Below are 26,319 nucleotides of genomic sequence, written 5' to 3'. Positions count from 1 at the left end.
AGGAATTGAAGACTGCTGCCCACAGTGCAGACAGAAGCTCACTGTTTGCAGCAGTTGGAGAGTAGGGCCGGAAGTTCCTGTACGATGATGACTCCACTGTGGGCAGAGAGAATGCAGTGCGACACAAGTTGCTAGGGGTGCCAATGCTGGCATGGGAGCTATGTGGAGGTCCGGGCTGTCAGGGGCAAGAGAAGGAATGTGCTGAAGTGTCTCCTGTGAGCTGCACAGCATCTCTGCCCACTGATGGACTTCGTCTGCCACTGGCTGCTGAGTATGTTGCTTGAGAGGGAGGAGGTGAGTCAGAAAAGGTAGTAAATAAGGGGAATCACAGCACAGGAGGCTACACCAACGAAAGAGGTGGTGTCCCAAGAGATGGCTCGGGAGCTGCACACTGAGGTGGCAGTAGCATTTCCCCCACCCATGATTTGCTATGGCAGGCCACCAGACTGTCACCTGTCTACAGCACAAGAAGACACGCCGACCTCGCTGTCTGTGGACGACTGCTAGAATCCAAAGATCAAAGCGACCGAAGGTGTGAGCCCTGGTGGTACTCCCTGGAGTGCAGTGCATTGATAGCAGTGCAAGAAGCAAGTGAGGGATTGGTGTTATGAGGTGCAGCATTACGCATGGCTAGTGCATCTGGAGTAACTCTGCTGGGCTCCTCTTGCCAAAAGGAGTTGACCTGTAAGAATTGTCAAAATGCGTGAGTACCTCTTCTACTGGGGTGTCCAGATGTAGTCCATCTGCATCTTGAAGGTCCATATGAGGTGTTCTGCCTCCTAATGGACTGCAGAGAAACAGTGGTGCCCCAACATGGTGGATGCCATTCTGCACATGAAAGTCTTGAGAGATCTGAGAGGTGAACTGCAGCTTGTTTTCTGTCACCACATTGCAGAGAAGACCTTCAATGGTAAAGATGCAGGTGAGGGTACACACGCACTAGACTTCACTGTCACAGAGGAGCAATTAACAATGTATGGGAATCTGGAGTGTGCACCAATGATGAGCAACCAAAATGTGTCCCAGAATGGGCCAGCAAAATCCTAGTGGGCACATTCCCAGGGCTGTGTGGGCACCAGCCACAATGAATAACAATACCGCAGAGCAGTCTTGTGACCTACACACTTCGGACAAGCAGCAATTACATGTCCAGGTACCCCACTGACAGGCCAGTAGATTCAGTGGCGTGCACACATTTTTGTCCTTGACCCCACCCAGTGGCTGTGATGCAAGAGCCACAGTGTGTCCCACCTGAGGGAAGTCATAATGACCCCCCCACGGCATGGTGTGTTCCGTAATCAAGAAGATTACACCATCAACAAAAGTCACTCTGGGATGCAGTACAAAATAATTATGGAGCAGAAACAACGTTCAGGCTGCAGGTCATTCCAGCCATTCCACTGGATATGTTGCCACACCTGGCAGAGAACAGGATCTGCACTTATAGCGTGAGCAGTATTTGACCTCATGATAGGAAAGCTGTCAACTGCCTGCTGAGCTTTCTCACTGAGATAAAAACAAAGGATTTCCTCCTAGTTGAAGACAGGGTCAGGACCTACACAAAGATGTTGGAAAATACCCTTGTTGGAGTGCTGAGCCGTTGGATGGAAATAAATCTCATAATGGTAACAGCTGAGGAACAGGCCCCACCAGTGCAGCCTGGGAACCATTTTGTCTGCTAGATAGACTGAGGGACTACAGAGGGAGACTAATGGCTTGTGGTCAACGGCAAAGCGAACTTCAAACCACGTGAAACCACATGAAATTTCTTGATCGAATAAATAATAGTGACAGCATTCTCAATTTGGGAATAATTTCTCTGTGTTGTGTTGCGCACCTTTGAGACAAACACTATTGGATGCTCCAAACTGTTAAGATTGCAATGGGCCAACACAGTCCCCATTCCAAACTGGGGCATTCCAGTGACCAAGACAAGCTACTTATCTGGTTGTAATGTGGTGAAGAAAGGGGCTAAATAAAGACTGTCCTTCAAAGTTGTGAACACTTGGTCACACACAGACATCCAATCAAACAGCATGCCTTTTTCAGTAACTGATTAAGAGGATGCGCAATAGTAGCTGCTTGTGAGATGAATTTATGATAATCAACAATTTTGCCTAGAAAAGCTAGGAGCTCCTTCAGATTAGTGGATCAAGGAAGAGCATCAATGTCAGCAAGGTGACTGTTCATCGGCTGGATCACACAATGAGAAAGGACGTGCCCAAGGTGTTCAACAGTGTGCTGAAAGAAGAGTGACTTATCCAGATTGCACACAAGACCCATGTCTGGCAGAGTCTGAAATAGAAGCCAAAAGTTCTGCAGATGTTTCTCAAAGGAGGGCCATATGAGCACAAAATCATCCAGATAGCTGATACAAGGAGGGGTGGGGGGGTTTGACGACAAATATCCATTGCGATGTTTTGGCAAGTGGGAACTGCAGCAGATACGTCCCTGACAGATCACTATGGTGTGTAGTGAACGAGAGGACTTTCCTTTCCATCCAAAGTTTGAGAGGGCGAATGGCTGTGGGGTAATTCTCCGGCGCAGAGGCTAAAGCATAGTGCTCAGCAATTGCATTTGCGTCGGTACATAGCATGCCACTGAAAGTAACGCCAGGGACACCTGCTGGGGTTTGATACCCAAAAAGATGTCTGATCTTTGTCCAGACTTGGGAAGGTGACGTATGGTACCCAATGGTCGACACGTACCTCTCCCGACACTCCTGTTTCCATCGTTTTATAAGCTGGTGTACACGGGCACGGGGCTGCTTAAAGGTTATCAGATGCTCTAGGGAAGGGAGTCACTTATGTCGCTGTAGAGCTCACTGACGATCTGTAATTGCCTCGGCGACTTCCGGCGACCACCAAGGAACTGTCTTTTGCTGGGGGCACCCTAAAGAGCGAGGGATCACGTTTTCTGCAGCAGAAACAATTGTGGTAGTCACCTGCTCAACAATCAAATCGATATTACTATGTGAGGGAGAGTCAACATATGCTGGAGCAATGACAGGAAGATGGGGAAGTGGTCACTACCACACACGATGTCATGTGCTCTCCAGTGGATAGATGGGAAAAGTACTGGGCTGTAAATTGATAAATCAATGACCGAGTAACTACCTCGAGCCACACTGAAATCTCCCAAAAGTAGGAAAGGTTTAGGGAACTGATCAGTTAGTGCAGCTAATACATTCGGGGGTACTGCACCATCTGGAGGAAGATATACATTGCAGACAGTTATTTTCTGCGTCATCCATATTCTGACAGCCACAGCTTCAAGAGGGGTTTGAAGGGGAACAGTTTCACTACAGACTGAGTTTAGGACACAAAGGCAAACTCCACCTGACACTCAATTACAGTTGCTACGGTTCCTGTAATATCCCTTATACCCGCGGAGGGGAAGGGTCCGCATTGCTGGGAACCAGGTTTCCTGGAGGGCAATGCAGAAAGCAGGTGTAAAGCTTAACAGTTACCGTAGCTCAGCCAGACCATGGAAAAAACCTGCACAATTCGACTGGGGGATGACGTCATTGTGAGAATGGGAAGGCATGGAAAATTCAATGGGGCAGTTTACATCTCAGAGTCATCTGCTGCCACTGATTATTTGCCTGAGCAGCCTGTATCCATTGTGTCTGAGGGTACGGCGAGATCCAGGTCCTCAGTGGAAGCCAGAATCTCCATCCTCAAATGCAGAGCTTGTAGGTAGCGGTGGTGTGGGTGCCATCGCAAGTTCCTAGTTCTTATGGGTCTTCTTTTTCGATTTCTTGTGCTGTTCCTTGGGTTTCCCTGGCTGGGAGGACTTCATTGAATCAGTCTCCGAGACTAAGGATGAGCGTGAAGCCCTATGACCAGCTGCTTTTGGGCTCTTCTGCCACTGGCGGGTGTCATCTTTCCCACTAGCAGAAACCTGGGAAGGGAGTGACCCAAGGGACCCCTTACTAGCGAGAGAAGCCGAAGACGACTTACGCTTCTCTGGCTCATAAGTGGGGACTGAAATCCCCAAAGGTTGGGTGGTGCAGGAGCAACAGGAATGGAAGTGCCCCCCCCCCCCACCCCCTCGTCAAGGGGGCAAGTGGTGTCTCCCAGTTCTGAGAGGCAACAGGAATTCAAGGAACTGATGGGGCGACAATTGTTCTCCAATTGTTCTCGTAGCGGTGGCATATGAGGTGGCCATAGCCACAGGATGTAGGCACTCAAAAAATTCCTCTTAGCCTATGCATTTGGGCACTGATGACCATGCTATTTAGCGCCCGAAAACCTCAAACCACCCCCCCCCCCCACACACACACACACACACACACACACACACACACACACACACACACACACAAACACAAACTTATATTCTATGATTTTCCTCTCTTTCTGTAAAATTCTGCAGTCTGACGATCAAGGTGAACGACGCTCTCCGCAGTGGACACAGATGGGAGGTGGGGCACATGTATTATTGGGATGCGATGGACATCCACAATCACGACAGGTAGGGCTGGAAGTAAACAGTGGGAAGACATGACCGAACTTCCAGCACTAAAAGCACCGCATCAGGGGAGGGATATATGGCTTGACGTCACAACAGTAGACCATCACCTTGACCTTCTCGGGCAATGTGTCACCCTCAAAGGCCAATATGAAGGCACTGGTGGCAACCTGGTTATCCCTTGGGCTCTAATGGACACGCCAGATGAAATGAACACCTCTCTGCTCTAAACTGACACACAGCTAATCGTCAAACTGCAAAAGAAGGTCCCTGTAGACTATAATACCCTGGACTATATTTAAGCTCTTATGTGGTGTGATGGTAACAGAAACATCCCCAAACTTGCCACAAGCAAGTAATGCCTGTGACTGGGCAGAGGATGCTGATTTTATCAAAACTGACCCAGGGCGCATTTTGGACAAGCCCTCCATCTCCCCAAACTTGTCCTCCAAATGCTCCACAAAAAACTGAGTCTTCATGGACATGAAAGATTCCCCATCAACTCTCATACATACGAGGTACCGGGTCAATTAAGCTTCACTGCCATCCTTAAGCCTAGCTTTCTTCCCATGGTGTGGCCAGGGAGGGGAATGACTTTGGGTGATATTTCTTAGCATTAAAGTTGCCCACTTAGATACTGCTGGCAGCAGAACACCAGCAAGAGATGACGTATTACACTTCATGGCATGTCATCCACCCTGATACCACCCACTCCGACCGGGAGCCCTCCCCATGGGCACCACCTTACCACACCAAAGGCCACCTGGCAGGATGGCCATTGCCAGGAGTCCCGATGCCCCAGGGTGATGGGCGTCTACTCGTTGGCATACGTGGGGAGTTAAAGGTGCAGGCATCAGCAGAGCAATCCCTGTGTTGTCAGGGGGCTACAACCAGCAGGGTACATGGCAGCCCCACCACAATGGACTGGCTACCACGCTGGATATCAGGTGCAAAGAAGTCCATGGGCATCGTCAGCACAGGAAGTGACACTGCATAGTGCATGGTGGAAAACACACCCAGGAAGGTGTCCTCGCCCAAGAGATGGAGAATGGGTGGGACTGCAATGCGACAACGAGAAAGTTGGCTAAAGATCTCAATGCAAAATGGACACAATGACCATGTAAGGTGCCCTTTCCCAATTGGCTCACTCTACGGGAAAATTTTGAAAAATGGCGGTCAAACCCGACATGGGACAATCAAATGAAGGTCGAAATGTGTGGGACTCCTTTTAGTCGCCTCTTACGACAGGCAGGAATACCTTGGGGCTATTCTAACCCTTGGACCTGTAAGGAGACCACAATGTTTGTCTCACACGTGGTACATTAACAGCAAGGGCATTCTCGCCATGGACACATGTGAGACTTTGAAGATCCCAAAGTATCTCATGGTAAGAGCCAAAGAAATCTTTCCATTAATCAACCTTCAAATTCAGTCTTTATATAAGTGTACAGCAGTTGCACTGAAAGTGAAGCATAAAGAGAGCTGAATGAGCTTGTTTTATTAAAGGTTACATTTATCTCTGATAATTTTTTTCTTCAACCAAAGCCACTATGGCTACAACAAAAAATATGCAAGCACATATAATTAACAAAATAACAGAAAATTTATTACCTGCTATTGATAGTGTTTTCAGTCTGAATTCTAAGCCATAATATATAACAAAACATTTTAAATTCTCCATTCGCTTTGCTTCCTCTGGCCATTTTTCAAAATCCTTTGAGTTTTTTCCTATGCGAACCTCTTTTACTTCCCTCAAGTCCACTGCAACAAAGAAAACGATATTATTACACACATCTCCTCCTTGTAAACTCTTTTTAAAAGAAACTAATCATGAGTGAATTACCCAAATGGGATGGAAATAGTTAACAGATGTCAACTTACATGAACAGACAAACAAATGAATACAATTTCAGAAAAATTGAATGATTTATTCAGGAGAAAGAGCTTCTCAAATTTAGCACACCAATATTGTGTTGGTCCATCTCTGACCCTTATGCAAGCAGTTACTCAGCTTGGAACTGATTGACAGACTTGTTGGATGTCCCCCTGAGGGATTTCATGCCAAATTATGCCCAACTGGAGTGTTAGATCATCAAAATCCCAAGCTTGTTGTGGGGCCCTGCCCATAAAGCTCAAAACATTCTCAGTTGGGGAGATATCCGGCGACCCTGCTGCCCAAGGTAGTGTTTGGCAAGCATGAAGACAAGCAGTAGAAACTCTCGCTCTATACGGGTGGGCATACTCTTGCTGAAATGTAAGTGCAGGATGACTTGCCATGCAACAAAATGGGGATAGAATATGGTAGACATAGCACTGTCCTGCTATGAAAGGAAATGGTGCAACAGACTATCACTTCTGGTTGCCAGGTCATATGACGGGCAAGAGTCCGGTTGGAATCCCAACACTGTCCAGGGCATCTCCAAGCACGTCTTCGGTTGTTACTGTGGTTCAATTTGAAGCAGGACTCATCACTGAAGACAATTCTGGTCCAGTCAATGAGATTCCAGCTGAAGATTTGTCTGCACATGCCCTTGGTAGCAGTGGAATACCAGCCTGACAGTCACCCACCACATGGCCTGACAACCTGGGGTGCCACTTCTTTTTATAGCAGGACCCTTTTGGTTGTCATCTGGGGCACACTTACGTGATACGTTGCCAATATTCTATGTTTCCCTTTCTGGCAAACCATCCTGGGTTTACATTTCAGCAAGAGAATGCCCGCCCACGTCCAGCGACAGTTTATACTGCTTGTCTTCATGCTTGCCAATCCCTACCTTGCCCAGCAAGGTCAACGGATCTCTTCCCAATTGAGAACATTTGGAGCATTATGGGCAGGGAACCTACAACCACTTCGGAATTTTGATGTTCTAATGTGCCAACTGGGCATAATTTAGCATAATACCCCTCAGAAGGACATCCAACAACTGTATCGATCAACGCCAAGCCTAATAACTGCTTGTATAAGGGGCAGAAATGGACCAACACCTTTTTGACTTTCTCAATTTGTGAAGTTCTTTCTCCATCATCCAATTTTTCTGAAATTGTAATCACTTGTTTGACTGTACATGTACATCACTTCCACCAATTTTTTGTCCCATTCGGTTAATCCCTTCATGGCGATTTTTCTTTTCTTTTCTTTTTCTTTCTTTCTTTCTTTCTTTAACTTCGAGTGTAATAAGAAACTGGTGTCTATGACAGGACATGCAGCAGCTGTGCAAGAATTGTGTGTTATCAGTTCATAATTTTAAATAAGTTGTTACTTTTTTCGTTACTTTAATCTTTTGCATTTTTCCCTTCCTCTCAATTGGATCATCTGACTTTTGATGCTTCAGTTAAAGCTGACATGTATACAACTACAATTAAGTTCCCCTGAATACAATAGTGATAAATGATTGAAGCAATGAGCAGTGCACTGCCAGGAGACATTTGTGCATAAATGTGACATGAAGAGAACACAACACAATTTTAAATGATAAATAACCTTTACCTACCAACACAATAGCATTTTTATGGAATATGTGGTTCAGTGAATGCCCCGTTATTTAAATAACAGGCAGCAGAGGGATGTCAGTCAGTCAGATGGTTATTTGCATGTTGCAGGGATCATAAATTCAATCTCTCGCTTTGATACAGAGCTAGTCAGTTTTACAAATACAGAGTGACTCTTGAAATTTTCACGGCGTATCGAATATTCCACAAGATTTCGGGATTGCAGCCGGATCTCATCAACTTCTTTCCATGATATTTCGGCTGACAGCCTTACAGCCGTCTTCAGGCGAGTGTTTGACACTGGAGATTGCTAGTGCAAGTCGCTCTATTTATACGTAAAAGTGCCGCAGGCGCGCACGCGCAAGTAACCGTAGCATGCGCGCCACCTGTTGATTCCAAGGCCCTCTACAATATTATTGCATCTATGGAGCGCAAATGAATGCGTGAAAAAGTAAAACACGCACGCAGACGTGTCCAAAACAATAAAATGCAAAATTTCAATATTAAAATTAAAATTACTTGTCGCTCGACATCTCAGAAGCCATAAAATGTTTTCTTTTGGTTGAAATTAAAGAAATCGACGGGTCCCAGGCCTTATTCAATAAAAAGCCGCCATCACGATTAATGAGATTTTCCGCTAAACGTATTTCCACGGATTCCTTCACAACTGAATCCCAGAAGGATCTCGATGGGGCCAAGATTTTCGTGGCCAAATAATCCATAGTATGTCCTGTGGAAATACAATGTTCGGCTATGGCCGACTTACTGGGCTGTAAAAGGCGAGTGTGGTGCTCATGTTCAACGCAGCGGTCATGTACTGTGCGAGTGGTTTGACCAATGTAGGCTTTCCCACACTCGCAGGGTATTTTATAAATTCCAGCCTTCCGTAATCCCAGATCATCCTTGGCTGAGCCCAGAAGAGCACGAGTCTTTGTAGGCGGCTGGAAGATTGCTTTCACACGATGTTTCTTTAAAATTCTGCCTACTTTCGATGAAATGTTTCCGACATATGGGAGAAATGCTCTGGACTTAAACACCTCCTTATCCTCTTGATCTTGTGGGTAGTCACGTTTTTTCCTCCTTAAAGCAGTACTGACCTGATGTGCAGAATATCCATGTTGTTGAAATACCGATTTCAAATGCTCTAATTCGTCTGTGGATTGGCTGATGTTGTTTGATATCTATCCTACCCCTCTGACCTGGTTTGAGCCTCATTCAAATGTCTGCGAGTGTTATAGCAACATGGTTGAGTACACATTCGCAAAATACACCAACATGATCCTTCTGAATAGCAGAGCTCCCAGTAATAGAAGAACTGCTCGCCACCTTTATATTTTTTCACCACAATTATGCAACACCTTCAAGAAAGGCTATTCTCACTATCGACAGATGTGATTGTGGTGCCCCACGGAGGCACTGCATACTTGAACTGGAAGAGATCATACTGTATCATGTTGAAGAGAACCTATCAATGAGTACAAAAGCAATTTCTTTGGCTATTAATTAGTGGAATTGTAAAAAAGCGATGTACTGGGTAACGCCTAATCAATTACTTGTAAAAGTGGCTACAGTACCAACATGTTTTCAAATGGTTGTAGCATGGAAATGGTATGTTTCCGGACATCGGTTTCACCCCCCCCCCCCCCCCCCCACACACACACACACACACAAAAATAAATAAATCTCACACTACATCACTTCCATAAATTTTTCTACAGATTAGGAGTTGTCAAGCAGATATGATTTCAGTTTGTGTCTGAAGTTAATTTTACTATCCATTCAATTCTGCACATCACTGGATAAGTTGCCAAAGATCTTTATGGCTGATTACCTCACTTCTTCTTGTGCAGACTAAGCCTGATTGATGGGTAGCGTAAAGCATTTCTATTTCTAGTATTATATTTATGAACGCCACTGTAGGTTTAAAACAATGATTAACTGATAACAACAAATTTCATATGGCAGTAAACACACTGTGAGACTTTTGTCAGTACGCCAGTATTTGACATGAGGTGAAACTAAAATGGACAGTTCACATGCTTCAATAGTGTGATACTTACAGTCCTTGCATTACATTAACGACTAGTCTTACTTGACTGAGAAGAAAGAATTCGATTTTTTCACACACACACACACACACACACACACACACACACACACAGAGAGAGAGAGAGAGAGAGAGAGAGAGAGAGAGAGAGAGAGAGAGTGAGTGTGTGTTTTTTTTTTTTTTTTTTTTTTTTTTGTGGTTTTAGGGCGCACAACTTCAATGGTCATTAGCGCCCAGCCTACGTTAAGAATGCACTGCGAGGCACAAGTTTAAAAACAACAACTAAAAGGGAAAACACGATAAAAGACAGACTGACCGGCATAGGATTAAAAAAACAGCATAATCAAATGTCCTTAGAGAGGTTTGTCACAGTGATAAAACGAAGAACGCGAGCAGCTGCTCCTGGGTCATCCGCTAAAATGGCATCTAGAGTACATGGCAGGCCAAGCTCAAGATGCAGTGTATTAAAATCCGGACAGGACGTTAAAATGTGGCGGACCGTCAGCAATTGCCCACATTGGCAGAACAGCGCCGGCGCAGCCGTCAACAGATGGCGATGGCTGAACCGGCAGTGTCCAATGCGTAACCGGGCCAAAACGACCTCCTGCCGCCGAGAAGGGCGGGAGGAGGACGTCCAAGCCGCGGGAAGAGGTTTCAAGGCCCGAAGCTTGTTGTCCGTAAGTGCAGCCCAATCGGCATGCCACAGCGATAAAATGCGCCGACAAATTACCCTGCTACAATCCGACGAAGGGACACAACAAGAAGCTGTCCGAGGCTGGAGGACCGCAGCCTTGGCCGCGGCATCTGCAGCTTCGTTCCCAGGGATACCGACGTGGCCAGGAACCCACATAAAGCTAACCGGAGAACCGACGTCCACCAGCTGCTGAAGAGAGCGTTGTACCCGGTGCACGAAAGGGTGAACCGGATACGGATCACTGAGGCTATGGATGGCGCTCAGGGAATCGGAGCAGATGACATAAGCAGAATGTCAGTGGCGGCAGATGTAAAGAACAGCCTGGCAGAGGGCAAAGAGCTCAGCTGTGAAGACCGAACAATGGCCATGGAGCCCATTATTTGAAACTTTGTGCCCCGACAATAAAGGAACACCCGACCCCGTCATTGGTCTTTGAGCCATCTGTATAAATGAAGGTCATATTAATGAACTTCGAACGAAGTTCGACAAAACGGGAGTGGTAGACTGAACCGGGGGTAACCTCCTTTGGGAGCGAGCAGAGGTCAAGGTGGACGTGAACCTGAGCCTGGAGCCAAGGTGGCGTGTGGCTCTCGCCCATTCAAAAGGTTGCAGGGAGTGAAAAATTAAGGTGTTGAAGGAGGCGACGAAAGCGAACTCCAGGGGGTAGCAGGGCAGAGACATACAACCCGTATTGACGGTCGAGAGAGTCGTCAAAAAACGAACGATAAGACGGGTGGTCGGACATTGACAGTAGCCGACAGGCATACCGACAAAGCAGTATATCGCGCTGGTAGGTGAGTGGCAATTCGCCAGCGTCAGCATGAAGACTCTCTACGGGACTAGTATAAAACGCTCCGATCGCAAGTCGTAAACCCCGATGTTGTATGGAGTTGAGGCGGCGTAAGATGGATGGCCGTGCAGAGGAGTATACGAAGCTCCCATAATCCAGCTTGGAGCGGACGATCGACCGATATAGACGAAGTAGGACGGTTCGATCCGCTCCCCACGACATACCACTGAGAACACGGAGGACATTTAAAGAACGGGTACAACGGGCAGCCAAATATGACACATGTGGAGACCAGCTAAGTTTCCTGTCAAATGTAAGACCTAAAAATTTTGTTGTCTCCACGAATGGGAGAGCAACGGGACCGAGTCGTAAGGACGGTGGGAGAAACTCTTTGTAGCGCCAGAAGTTAATACAGACCATCTTCTCGGCAGAAAAACGGAAGCCATTGGCGACACTCCAGGAGTAAAGACAGTCAAGAGAACGCTGAAGACAGTGCTCCAGGACACGTGTACGCTGCGCGCTGCAATAGATGGTAAAATCGACCACGAAAAGGGAGCCTGATACATCAGCTGGGAGGCAATCCATTATTGGATTGATCGCTATGGCGAAGAGAGCGACGCTCAAAACTGAGCCCTGTGGCACCCCATTCTCCTGGTGAAAAGTGTCTGACAGGACAGAACCCACACGTACCCTGAACTGTTGATCCATTAAAAAGGAACGAATAAAAAGAGGGAGGCGACCGCGAAGACCCCATGTATGCATGGTGCGGAGAATGCCCGCCATCCAACAGGTATCGTAAGCCTTATCCAAATCAAAGAACACAGCCGCGGTCGGGCGCTTCCGCAAGAAGTTATTCATAATGAAGGTCGACAAGGTAACCAGATGGTCAACAGCAGAGCGGCGCCTACGAAATCCACATTGTACATTGGTAAGTAGGCGTCGAGACTCGAGCAGCCAAACCAAACGAGAGTTAACCATTCGCTCCATCACTTTACAGACACAGCTGGTAAGCGAGATGGGTCGATAACTGGAAGGCAAGTGCTTGTCCTTCCCCGGTTTAGGAATCGGGACAACAATAGACTCGTGCCAGCATGCGGGAACATGTCCCTCAGTCCAGATGCGATTGTAAGTACAAAGAAGAAAACCTTTACCCGCAGGAGAAAGGTTCTTCAGCATCTGATTATGAATAGAATCGGGCCCTGGAGTGGAGGACCGTGACCGGGCAAGTGCGTTTTCGAGTTCCCGCATGGTGAATGGGGCATTATAACTTTCACGATTCGAGGAGCGGAAGTTAGGTGGCCTAGCCTCCTCTGCCTGTTTGCGGGGGAGGAAGGCAGGATGGTAATGAGCGGAGCTCAAAACCTCTGCGAAAAAGCGGCCGAAGGCATTGGAGACATCCTCCGGGGCCACAAGGACGTCATTCGCGACCATCAAGCCAAAAACTGGCGAGTGGACCTTAGTGCCAGATAGCCGGCGCAGGCTACCCCAGACAACAGAAGAAGGAGTAAAACTGTTGAAGGTGCTTGTGAAAGCAGCCCAGCTGGCTTTCTGTGTGTGTGTGTGTGTGTGTGTGTGTGTGTGTGTGTGTGTGTGTGTGTGTGTGTGTGTGTGTGTGTGTGGAGGGGGGGGGGGGGGGGGGAGGGGGAGTGCTCACATGGTGCTAGTGGCATCTTTGCCTTTCTCAGATCTTTGAACTTACTTCTCCAGCCAGTTTCATGGGGATCTGCAGTTTAAGATGGACTTCGAAGCACAGTGCAACATTGCATCTTTCACATTAACAAATCACTGACAGAGATGAAAGAGCAATAAGTTATAGACCTGCAAATTTGTAATCCGACACTTACCCCTACAGGCATCAATTCTTTCATGTGGTACTTGAAACCATTCATGTACTACAGAAACAATTAAGGTCATATGCGCCTCTGTAGAACACGATGACCAAAAAGAGTTAAAAGCGACAACACTTTAAGCCCAACCGATAGAAGGAAAGACAGCTATAAAAAGGGACTTTCTCTTGGAGAAAAGGCAATAAAATACACCATAAGGACAACAGAGGTCTTCAATTAAAGATTAAATGTATTTTGCCATATAGCTACGACAGATAGAAAGCAAAACGTGGTCAACAGCCTGTGCTTCGTATGCTAAAACAGTCGATAAGTCAGACAGCAAACAAATTACAACATAAATGGTTAAAAAAAAGGGCTTTCTGTTACAAAATGGTGAACTGTCATAACTTGATGACAATGAGTAAAACGTGGTGGGGGGGTCACCATTAACAAATGGCAATGGCTAAAATGACAGTGCCCAATATGTAACCTAGCATAAATAATCTCCTTGCAGTGAGAGGGCCGAGAGGTGGTCAGCCAAGCTATTGGGAGAGGTTTAATTCCCTGTAACTTGTTCCTATGAAGGGAAAAGCAGTGGTGACATCAAAGTGACACCAGCTGCTTACAGACGGCAACACAGAATCATCGAAGGGAATGGGAGAACTAGCAGGCTGAAGTACAAGGATTGCACCCTTGGCGGTGGCAGCAGCAGCAGCAGCAGCAGCCTCATTTCCTGTCAGACATACATGACCAGGGACTCACATAAACATCACAGTGGCCCCATCAAGAGCGAGTAAGTGAAAGCTTCCCTGGGCCCATTGCACTAAGGGATGAATGGTAAACAGAGGCTCTGAAAGGCACTGAGTGAGCAGAGCAGATAACACAATGGAAAAGCCTGTGTTTCTGGATGTACTGCATGACCTGATACAGGCTGAAGAGCACCGCTGTAAATAATGATTCTAGTTTTCCAGATTCCGATACCGTAAAATGTCGGTGCCAATGACGAAAACACACTCGACTTCACGGTCAGTCTGAGAGCCTTCAGTGTACACAAAGGTACTTTCACAAAGTTCCTTGCAAAGATCAAGAAACTTACTGTGATAGAGCTTGTCTGGAGTAGAATCCTTAGGAAGCGAATGAAGTCTAAGGTGAACATGGGCTGCTGCACAAAGCCAAAGTGGTGAAAGGTTCACACCCATTGGGAAAGAGGCAGGTAGCAAGAAGTTAAGCTGCTGGAGCAATAGCCAAAAGCAAACTCCAGGAGGTAACAGAGAAGAGGGATGCGCCCCATACTTGTGGCCAAAGGAGTCATCGAAGAAGGGGACACATGATGGGTGGCCAGGCAGGGCAGACAAACAGCATGCATATCTGCTGAGGAGAAAATCACATCGGCATGACAGTGGTAGTTTGGCAGCTTCTACAAAGATTCTCAGCAAGTAAAAGGTGCCAGTGGCCAAATGGATGGTGGATTATATTGCGACAGAGTTAGATGGACGGATGTGCAGATGCATAAATGAAACACTCGTAGTCTAGTTTCGAATGGACAAGGGACCGGTAAAAATGGAGGAGGGTAGTCTGATCTGCTCCCCAGGAAGTACTGACGAGGATATGTAGGATACTGAGGGACCGTGTACAGTGGGTGGCCAGGTAAGACACAAGGGAGGGCCAAGAAAGTTTCCTACTGCGTATGTGCCCCAGGAATTCCATAGTTTCAACAAATGGAAGAGCAACGGACCCAAGATGTAAAGATGGTGGAAGAAAGCAATTGTGCCACCAGAAATTCATACAAATGGTATTGTCAGTGGGAAAGTGAAAGGCATTGTTGATGCTCCACGAGGAAAGATGATTGAGTCAATGCTGAAGATGTCACTGAAGGAGATAACTCTGTGGAGAACTGCACTGGCTGGCAAAATCGTCAATGAAAATGGAGCCAGAGATGCCTGGCGGGAGACAGGCCATAATAGGATCAATGGTGATATCAAAGAGGATGATGCTTAGGATGGAACCCTGAGCATACCCTTTTCCTGGATACGGTGACCAACAAGGCAGAATCCACACACATCTTGAAAACTCTGTCTCATAAAAATTTGTGAAAGAAATGGGGCAGGCGGCCTCAGAAGCCCCACATGTACAGAGTATGGAGGGTACTAGTCCTCCTGCAAGTGTCATAGGCTTTCTCCAAATCAAAAAACATGGCCACAGCCAGGTGTTTCTGCAGAAAACCATTCATGACAGTGGTTGACAAAAGACGAGATGGTCAAGTGCAGAACGGCGCACTCTAAATCCACATTGTGCAGCAATTAGTAAATTGCGAGACTCTAGCCACCATACCAGCCAGGCATGAATGATACATTCCACCATTATGCAAACACAGGTGGTGCAAGAAATGGGGCAGTAGCTAGAAGAAAGGCGTTTGTCCTTACCAGGCTTAGGTATGGGTATGACAGTGGCTTCACACCAACGACTGGGAAACATGCCCTCTGCCCTTGCCCATAAGAGAAAGGTTCTGCAACATCTGAATGTGAACATTGTCTGGCCCTGGGATGGAGGGTTGGAATGAAGTGAGAGCATGATCTAACTTCCTCATAATATAAGTGGTATTGTAGCACTCATGATTCTGAGGAGAGAAGGGTATCGGCCAAATCCCTCCGCTCACTTCCGATGGATGAAGGCAGGATGACTGTGGGTGGAGTTTGAAATAGCGGTCCAAGATGTTGGAGACAGATTCTGGGCGTGCCCCAAAGGGGATGGTACACATTAAAGACACAGAGCAGCAGGAAGGGATGAAGGAGCCGCCCAATAATCCAGAGGAGGTTTGCCCTGGTGACATCAAATGACAGAGGGATATAAATGGCACAAAGAGAAATGATGAAGTAAGGAAAGAAAAGTTGAACTGTAACAACTAGAAGACGGATACTCAGGAAAATAGTATGTCTTCCCAGATCAGCAGCATGACTTCCCCCACAAGAGGGAATACAGTCCTTCAATTCCAAGAGCAACTGTAATTCCTCCTCCTCGTATCTAAGGCCACAAGTTGGAGGAGAGTCATGATGAGGAAAGGGGAGGATGCAAAAAATGAATGCGTGTCACCTCTGCGGTTGCCGAGCGCCAGCCATCAAAGACACTGCTACAGGATGCATAGGCCAGAGGACCCTGTTCCATGAGATCTACAGAGGCATTAGTATTCTCCCTCGGTTGGTCTGTGGAGTCCAGGCAGAAACACAGTAGCGGTGTGCACCAGTGACAGGGAGGTCGGCCGGGTGAGGATATCATGCGGTGATACCACTGAAGAGGAGACTGTTTGCCTTTGTTCGATTTCTTGAAGCCTTTGTGATTGGCCAATGATGATTCGGGTTGGAGGGATGTAAAAAGTCTTTGTGGGGGTATTTCTTTCATTCTTTCCAACCTGCAGGTGATTTCGATGTGTGAGCAAAAATTTAGTGGCTTGTTGCACAGCTGGAGGAGAAGGACACAGGAAAGCTGCCATTTTACACTGGCCATTTTGCAACTGCTGTACTGAATTTAGGTCACAAGTCCGCATGGCCATGTCCTTCGTGGAGTGAGATGTAGAAAAAACAGTACTGTAAGTGCCATATGGTAAAATGCAGGACTTCCGACTAGCCAATAACTTCTGAGCGACAGGGTATGGCACTTTTACCTTCACCTGGATCTCCCATGTGGCCCACTCATCGAGATACATGGGACATACTTGGGAGGAGGTTGCATGGTCATCATTGCAATTGATGCAATGGGGAGAAGAAGGCAGGCAATAGCCCTCTAGAGCATCCCTACCACAAGTTACACATTTGGTCCAGAGTCAACATGACATATGAGTGTGGGTTGTAACAATGACACTGGTAGCAGCGCATCGGATTCAGAATGTATGGTCTGAATGTGATAACTTCATAGCCTGCTTTGATGTCTGATGGAAGCACTGCTCTATCAAATGTGAGAAAAAGGATGCATCTATCTTTTTCATCACCCAATGGACTGCAATGACACGCTGATCAGAGAGATAAGTTTGGATTTCTGCCTCGGTGAGACCATCAAGCAGCCTAGTGTAAATAACACCAGCGAAGAATTCAGCATTCGATGGGCCTCGACATGAACAGGATTGCAGTGGAGGAGTGAAGTGCTGCACTTGAGAATCACATGTAGTCTCCAAAAGCAAAGCGCCATTGTGTAAGTGAGAGCAGGATTTCACAGGGCCAGCAATTACATCAACATCTTTCTGAATAATAAACGGATACCATCACAAAGGACTGACCATCTTCAGTACACAAAACCACAAGGAATTGAGGTGCAGAAAGCACAAACAAACAGTGGAGACACTGTTCTGATGTCAGGCTACAGAAAATGCAGAACACATTCCCAAAAACATCCCAGACATGTTCCCCAAGGGACGGGAAAAAGAATAGCAAGATGATAGACATGAAGCATGCGAAGGAAAAGATGCTGCAGAGGCTGGGGCCCCTTGGTAGACAAGCACAAACTCGTCTAAGAGTGGCGAGTCCCCTGGGGAGGGAAGAGGGGGGAGAATTATGACATATATTGCCTAGGTGCTCATTTTCCTTTTTCTAATTGTCATAAGTGGTTTATTTTACACCAGGAGAATGAACAAAACGGATAATTGCAGTTCTTTTTGTAGGATGTGCAATTCAACCACTGTAATGTCACATTTTAGGTTGCTGATTATGTGACCCCAAAAGTCCCAAACCCGATATATTTTATTTACTATTCTTATTCCATGAACATTTCTCTTCCTGATATGGCTGAAGGTAGGATAAGATGTCTTTGGAGTGACCACTATTGACTTTACTTTGTTCCATTTTCTTTCCCTCCTTTGCAAGCTTTGGGAAAGTAGCATATGCCAAATTTGCTGCATCTTTGCACGAGTAGGATTTTGAGCTTTATTCTGCTGCCTTCCTCTGTGTTACTACACTAACCTTTTGAACAGTTTTCTTGGGGGTGGTTGTGAGTTTTGTAGTAAATGAGGCAGGTTTTAATGTTTTATAAACTGTCATTTTCCCAGAAAAGGAAATTCACCTACTTGTCTTCAGCTTTTAATTTGTATTTGAGTGGGAAACACTGGAAAGTCTGTTCCAAACAGAAAGATTACCTGAGAAATTAATAAGCAGACCAGACAACAAAAATCAGTCACCCTAGCAGACACCATGTGAATGCCACTTAAGACTAGCTCTGTCTACAATAATGGCCTCAATTTGGAAAAGAAGATTATCTAAAGGTTTCTTTACATATGCCATACTTAACCAATGACACTTTATGCAAGGCTGCCAAATTTGTCTGATGTTATCAGACATTTTTTGTGCGATTAGAACAGGGTGTGCCGGCCACGGTGGTCTCACGGTTAAGGCGCTCAGTCCGGAACCACGCGACTGCAACGGTCGCAGGTTTGAATTCTGCCTCGGGCATGGATGTGTGTGATGTCCTTAGGTTAGTTAGGTTTAAGTAGTTCTAAGTTCTAGGGGACTGATGACCACAGATGTTAAGTCCCATAGTGCTCAGAGCCATTTGAACCATTTAGAACAGGGTGATTCAGTGGGTCAGTAAAGATACAACAGGGTGCCAGATTGTTCAGCAAACCTGTTAAGTATGCATGGAGCCTGTGAACAAGCCCGTTGTCACCTTGGAAGTGAGGAATGAACACAGTATACTTATCATAAAGAATCAAGAGGAAAGAACACCACTTAGTCACTGAGAATGTTTGAATAAATACATTGGCTCATAATAAATGAAAAGCACCAGTTTGTTTCTGTTCTACAATATTACATTTATTGTGTTAACTGATTTTCAGCTTACAAGGCCTTGAAGCCGAAAACTGGTTAACACAATAATTGTAATATTGTAGAACAAAAGCAAACTGGTGCTTTTCATTTATTATAATATTGTTCTACCAAGAACCGACAGAAGATTCTGTTAACATTAGTTCATGTTTATGACAACTTGAATGAGCAATCCCAAGTGTATGTAAAATACTCTGAAACATCGCAGAGTCACCCCCAGACTCCACACCATCCACGTAATGTGGGTTGAATATCTCACTGGGACATTGGCACATTTGATACCATCCAGAAATTGGAAAGACGCAAATTCACAATTCTTAGGGACACTCAACGCACCTCCAATCAGCTACTGACCAGTTTCTGTGTTGTTTGGCACACTGAAGCCTTGCAGCTTTATGCGCTGCTATCTTCATCTACATTCATATTCTGCAAACTACCACGAAGTGCATGGCACAAGGTACATCACACTGTACCAGTTATTAGGATTTCTTCCCGTTAAATTCAGTTACAGAGCTAGAGAAGAATGATTGTCTGAATGCCTCTGTGCATGCTACTCTATTATTCTAATCTTGTCCTCACAATCCCTATGTCAAGGATCCATAGGGGGTTGCAGTATATTACCAGAGTAATAATTTAAAGCTGCTTCTTGAAACTTTGTCACTAGATTTTCTTGGGATAGTTTATGCCTATCTTCAATCTCCTTTGTAGACTGATTGCAGTTCTCCAGGATTTTACTGATAAACCGAAGTCTACTGCCTATGTAATCATTCCATTTCGTATCTCTACAACATATTACACCCAAGTATTTTTTTTGTTTGGTGAAGTGCACAATTTTACATTTTTAAACATTTAAAGCAAGTTGCCAATCTTTGCATCATTTTGAAATCTTATCAAGATCTGACTGAATATTTATGCAGCTCCTTTCAGACAGTACTTCATTACAGATAACTGCATCATCTGTGAAAAGTCTGAGGTTACTACTGATATTTCCCACAAGGTCATTAATGTAAAACACACTTCCCTGAGGCACACTCGAAGTTACTTCTACATTTGACCATGTCTCTCCATCCAAGATAACACGATGCATTCTCCCAACCAAAATGTCCTCAACCCAGTCACAAATTTCACTTGATACTCCATTTGATCAAACTTTAACAATAGGCTTAGATACAGCGCTGAGTCAAATTATTTTCAGAAATCAAGAAATACTGCATCTACCTGACTGCCTTGATCCAAACTTTCAGTATGTCATGAGAAAAGAGCAAGTTTGGTTTCACATGAATGATGTTTCAGAACCTGCACTCATCGGTATGCAGGAGGTCATTCCGTTCAAGATATTTCATTTGTTCAAGCTCAGAATGTGTGTTAAGATTCTACTACAAGTCAAAGTCAAGGATATTGGGCAGTAGTTTTGTGGGTCACTTCTACTACCCTTCTTGTAGAGGGGTGCGAACTGTGCTTTCTTCCATCTGCTGGGCATGGTTTTCTGTTCGAGGGGTCTACGATCGATTATAGTTAGAAAAGGAGTTAACTCTCCCACAAATTCAGTACAGAATCTTATAAGGATTCCATCAGGCTCTGGAGCTTCGTTCAGTTTTAATGATTTCAGCTGTTTCTTAACACCACTGCTATAAGGTACTAGACTTCAAATGTCCAACACACAAAGTTGCGTTAGCAATGTTCACATGGGATGTGGTTGAGAAAGACCTGCGTTCACTGACAGCAGCAATTCCTGTTGAGTTTGGAACCTATTGTCGTTGTCAAGACATTACACCAATCTCTAGTGCTCGTTAGGATTAGTCCTTATGGCAGGTTACACAGGTGCGAGTGGTATGTCATTCCCTGCATTATCTGCCAAAGTAAACTGAAGACTTGGCCAGTTCCTTTGCACTCCAAAGAAAGGAGATGAGTATATAAGTAATAGCATACAGCCTGGTACTCTTAAAAGTTGAGCACTATATGCCAAACATTTATATGCCAATGCCCTGCATAGCACTACAATAGGCTGGCACTTTTGAATGAAAAGACTCATCAGACACTATAATTAACACAATTTACTGGCAGTATAATATGTATGTATTCATATTTTGTGTAAATAAACTGTTCAGCACTTTAATTATTATCCTTCATTTCCTAATTTTTAGAAACTACTGCACATCTGCTGGAGCTTTCGGTTTTGGCTTGGCAGCCAGTTGTAATGAACCTCGCGTTAGTCACTACCACCAGATGCAAAGTTATTTGGTTTTTGAGTGCAAAAGGCATTTAACCAATCGACATTCATTGACACTTGATGGAAGTGCATGGAGAGTCATGTATGAATGTCAAAAATGTCCACAACTGATGTAGAGTGTTTGCAGGGGATCATACTGAAATTCATGACGAGGAAGGAAAAGAGAGATCACCAATTCTCAAAGAGACAATACCAAAGGTTGAACAAATCGTGCTTCAAGATCGGCAGGTCTGTCTCGATGAGCTCTGCAATATTGTTCCTGAGGTTTCTAGAAGCACCATTCACCAGCCTTTGACTGAAGTGTTGAATTTTGGAAGCTGTGTGCAAGATGAGTCCCAAGAACTCTGACAGAAGATCACAAATAGCAGTGTGTTGAAACTTCCCACCAATTTCTTCAATGGTACGCAGACGACAAGGACAATCTTTTGGATTCAATAGTCAGGGCGATGAATCCTGGGCTTTCCACTTCACACTCAAGACCAAACAACAGTCCTGTGAGTGGCAGCATTCTGGTTCTCCCAAGTCACAAAAATTCAAAACAAAGCAGTCTGCCAGCAACTGTGTTTTAGGATCGAAGGGGCATACTGTTGGTTGACTTCACGGTTCTTGGGACAGTAAAAAATGCCAACAGGTATGGCCAGACAGGTTATTCAGAACCAAAGAAGAGGAACGTTGAGCAAGAGCATCAACCGCCCCCACGACAATGTTTGCCCCCAAATTGCCCATCAAACTGTGGATCTTCTGCAACAGTTTGGATGGGATATCATCACACATCCACCCCGTAGTCCAGACTTAGTGCCCAATGACTACCACTTTTCTCCCAAGTTGAAAGAAAATTTGGCTGGAAGGTGCTTTACTGATGAGGAGAAAAATGAGATCTGACGTTTCTTCAATAGCATGGTGGCGGGCTGGTATGACACAGGCATACTAAAGATGCAACAACATTGGAAACTATGTACAGTTTACTGTAAATAAATGTTTCTTTATACTTTTTAAAGAACTGGAGACCTTACTTTTGGAATCACCCTCGTAATTAACATTCTCTTTTTGACACTATTTTATCTTGTTCATACATGATAACTCATTCATTTTGGCACCTTTTAGAAACAAATTCTACATACAGAACATTTTTTTCTGAGAATTCTGTGTGACATGAGTTGCACATTCCCACAATGTTAGTACTTCCTTGTATGATTGGTTATATAGCCAAAATTGGTGACTAATAACATATTTATCCATAATGTCAATGAGATTTTTATTGTGTGCTCTTTGCTACTTTCCCTTTGGGCTAAACATTCCAGTTTCACTTCACATTGTGTCTCTCTGGCTTAATTTGCACACCATCAGCTCACTTGGCTTTAAAACTTTATTTGCACAGTGCATCACCTTTTCCACCACCTTACCATCTATTTCTCCTCCTCATCCACAACAACTTTAGTTACAACAGCACACCACCACAGCTGCCATGAAGCCATTCTGCATACTCATTTTCTGAGCTTGTACTGTTAGGTAGTAACAAACATTATTCTGAACTGAAGTGTTGGGTTGGGTTGTTTGGGGGAAGAGACCAAACAGCGAGGTTATCGGTCTCATCGAATTAGGGAAGGACGGGGAAGGAAGTCGGCCATGGCCTTTCAAAGGAACCATCCAGGCACTTGCCTGGAGCGATTTAGGGAAATCGCGGAAAACCTAAATCAGGACAGCCAGACGCGGGATTGAACCATCATCCTCCCGAATGTGAGTCCAGTGTGCAAAACACTGTGCCACCTCACTCACTGAACAGAAGTGTCACATTGTCTAATCATGTGACCACCTCTGCCCTTGCCACGACTTATGTCAACTGTGGAAAGTCACTGGACAACCTAGTACTAGTTTTATAACATCTACAGCACCACAAATTGACAAATGTGCTCTTTTAAGGGGTGACTAATATTTTATCTGGTGAGCTTACATATGACTGGTTATGAGCATTCATTCAGTTCCTCATTTGTCTACCCGAAACTTATTTTGACATGCTGCTTTGCTTATGACCAGGATGTAGAAGATAACTGAAGAAACACAATTGACACATTGCCTAACATTGCAAGGCTAAAGAGTTGGCCTTTATTATAAAATTAAATGTGTGCTGTGAACAGTAGCGCTGTCCACATTTTGGCTCCTCTAGTACTGCGGCCCAGTTCACACTATATTATTAGTTCTGTTCCATAATGCTAAGCTAATTTTGTTTATATCTCTTGACAATACCACTTTGCCTTTATTGTACAAAGATATATTATAAATGGAACTGAGGATACTCACTGTGAATTAAAATCAATAGTCTGACAATTTTTGTTTTTATAGACTGGAATTAAAGAAACAAACTTTATAAAAGTAAAATTATAAGTGAAAAAACACTCTTGCAAGACATCTGTTCAAAACAAACATCACTCTTCAACTACCTTAGCTGAAGCGTGAATATGACAGACATTAAAGTTGGGTGGCCTCTCAAGTATGTGTGGCAGGATTACAAGAATACCGATGAAAAACTACACAGATGCCATGTCAAATACTCCAAATCATGTCGATTAGGTCTATTATCTTTTGCAGTGTTTGAAAGACAGTTTTGATTTTATATTTCTTTCTGAATCCTAGTGATCATAGCAGTTGATAGCCCCTCAAAATGCAGAAAATTGGTTGCTTGCTCTCTTCCTGAATAGCGTTGATAGGGGTTAACACCACAAAGAAGCCATTTAGAAACATTCTGCACTGAGCAAATCTTACTGTTTCAATCATAACAGCATTAAAGATGGCTTAAAGTGTCATTTTAAGATACAGGAAATAATTGTCATTGCCAGTAGCAGGTTTACCAAGAGTAACCACTCCACAACATGACTCGTATAGCTTGAGCAAAACAAGCCGACTCTCGGTGTGGTGTCTGATGGGAGACGTTACTCATATTACTCAGTTACAATCAGTCCCAACAGTCGTTGCACTGAGTGTCGAGTGAGTTAGGTGGATGAGAGCAGCAGATCTCTGGTAGTGTTGTCTTCCTCATGGCAATGCAGCCACATTCATTTCAGTTGTGCTCTTTGTAGATTAATCTCTCATCAAATGTCAGAATGATTACCGGTGCACTTAACAATCACAACAATACAAAGTAAAAACACCAGTTTGGTAGTGAAAGGGTCCTGGTGGAGATGCATTTTGACTGCAGGCGCTTCACATTCCATTGGTGAACAGAGGAATACCAATGACATCTAAAAGTATAGATAAGAAGTAACGAAATAACATTACTGACTTTAGAAATGCAGTTAATTCCAAACATCCTCTTCATACATAAAAATACCTGTCTACTTCAAACTTCTCTGGCGAACAAAATTTTCACAGGTGAAGGATCTACCAAACAGACAACCCAGTGCGATTGATCTCTTCACAACCTCTGCACGGCTCCTAACCAGAAAGAGTAATCAGTTGCCAAAAGAGAGATCTCTCAGAGAAAATGCTACATCTTTGTCAACAACTTATGGCTGCTAGTGCTTCCAATAAACCCTACTAACTATTTCATTACTAAATTTTTCCAGTTTTGTTACTTGAAAAAATTAAATATCTTCAGATTCACCATTTTCATTCCTTGTTTCGGACATTGATGAGTGCCAAAAATCTGTCTATAAACCCACCAACAATCTTTCCAAGAATTATCGACTGAAAAGTTCAGCGAGCTGACACACAGCTAAAAATTTTGAATTTCTGTAGATTCAAATGAAAATACTAACTACCAAATATTATCTAGATTAAGGACTGCGAACTTCAGCTGCCATATAACAAGCAACAGTGTACACAGAAGGTATTTACATCAAGCAGCAAAATGTTAGGAGCACAATGGGCTTATTTTCCTGTCATTCTGTTAGCAGCGTCACAGTGCAATTCTGTCGCTTCAGTACTATTTTTCGACATATACACTATTGTGCTCCATTTCGTATTCGGAATATCTCATTTTTTAAAATAAAGAAACGCTGCCGTTTTCTAGTTCCTTCAGCAGCTGATCATGACTGTCAACCTAGGTGATTTTTGCAACCGTGCGTACGTGCAACTAAACACGATCTCTCAGACTTCAGTTTTCGGCGTTCAGTAACACAGATAGTGAATCTGTAATCTTATATACGGCGCGCTAGCTGGTCTGGTATTTTATGTTTGCATTAGAGAACTGCTATAGAAGGGGAAAAACTGTGTGTGCATACCCTTTTTATTTGCATCAGAGGTAAACCATTCATACAAACTTGATATGATCGCGTGTGGAATTGCTCCTTGCGCTACATTCACAAACAGTTTCAAGCAAAAATGATATGTCATACCAAACAAATCAAACATAAACAAACTCTTACCAGCTACTTCAAATGTCCTTATATTTGTTGTACGGGCCCAGACTAATTGCCGAGTTTCCCGTCGAAGCATTAGTGTTTTCCTTTCTGGTCGCTTGCGCTGGAAAAACTTTGTTACCACCGTTCCTCGTTCAAGCTGACTAATTATCTGCTCGGTTTCCGTGATCATGCTGCCTAAGGGAGTACCATTTGGCATACCCAACAAAGCCATGATTAATTGTAAAATATCACGCTACTACTTGGCAACACGTTTCGTGATGGTACCATTAAAAGCATTAAAATCGTGTCTCACAACACTTGAGGAAACCGCGAAGGAAACTTATCACCAGGTCTTCAGCGTCCTACGAAAAAATATCCATTTTTCAGTTCTCTTGTACTCAGTCTGAACCGTAGCAGCATGTTCTGAGATAACCACATTCCGTATGTTTTCCTGGTTCCTGACAGTCAGTCAGCACATGTCTACACCTTTACAGCCATCGACCTGACAGTTCTACTTTCATACTATCATGCTTTTCGCACCATCGCTACTCTACCCCGGAAATTTGTAAACATCTTTGGCAATGCAACAAAAGAGCAGCAATGTTATTGTTGAAGAGGTGGCAGCACTA

The 26,319-nt window shown here is 44.5% G+C and overlaps 1 protein-coding gene across 1 annotated transcript in view; it reads right to left on the bottom strand.

The window, feature by feature from the left end:
- Positions 1-26,224, bottom strand: part of LOC124796433 (1-phosphatidylinositol 4,5-bisphosphate phosphodiesterase gamma-1) — a 248,485-nt gene extending 222,261 nt beyond the window's left edge. The window contains exons 1-2 of the mRNA XM_047260620.1: positions 25,715-26,224; positions 6,085-6,234 (exon numbers count right to left, since the gene is read on the bottom strand). Coding sequence (XP_047116576.1) covers positions 6,085-6,234; positions 25,715-25,922 — 358 coding nt within the window. The 5' untranslated portion in view covers positions 25,923-26,224. The remainder of the gene's footprint in view (positions 1-6,084; positions 6,235-25,714) is intronic.
- Positions 26,225-26,319: the final 95 nt, after the last annotated feature.

The sequence above is a fragment of the Schistocerca piceifrons genome, chromosome 4 (assembly GCF_021461385.2).
Source record: "Schistocerca piceifrons isolate TAMUIC-IGC-003096 chromosome 4, iqSchPice1.1, whole genome shotgun sequence".
Lineage (NCBI taxonomy): Eukaryota > Metazoa > Arthropoda > Insecta > Orthoptera > Acrididae > Schistocerca > Schistocerca piceifrons.
The sequence above is the reverse complement of the archived record's forward strand: the minus strand, read 5'-3'. Positions and strand labels throughout refer to the sequence as shown.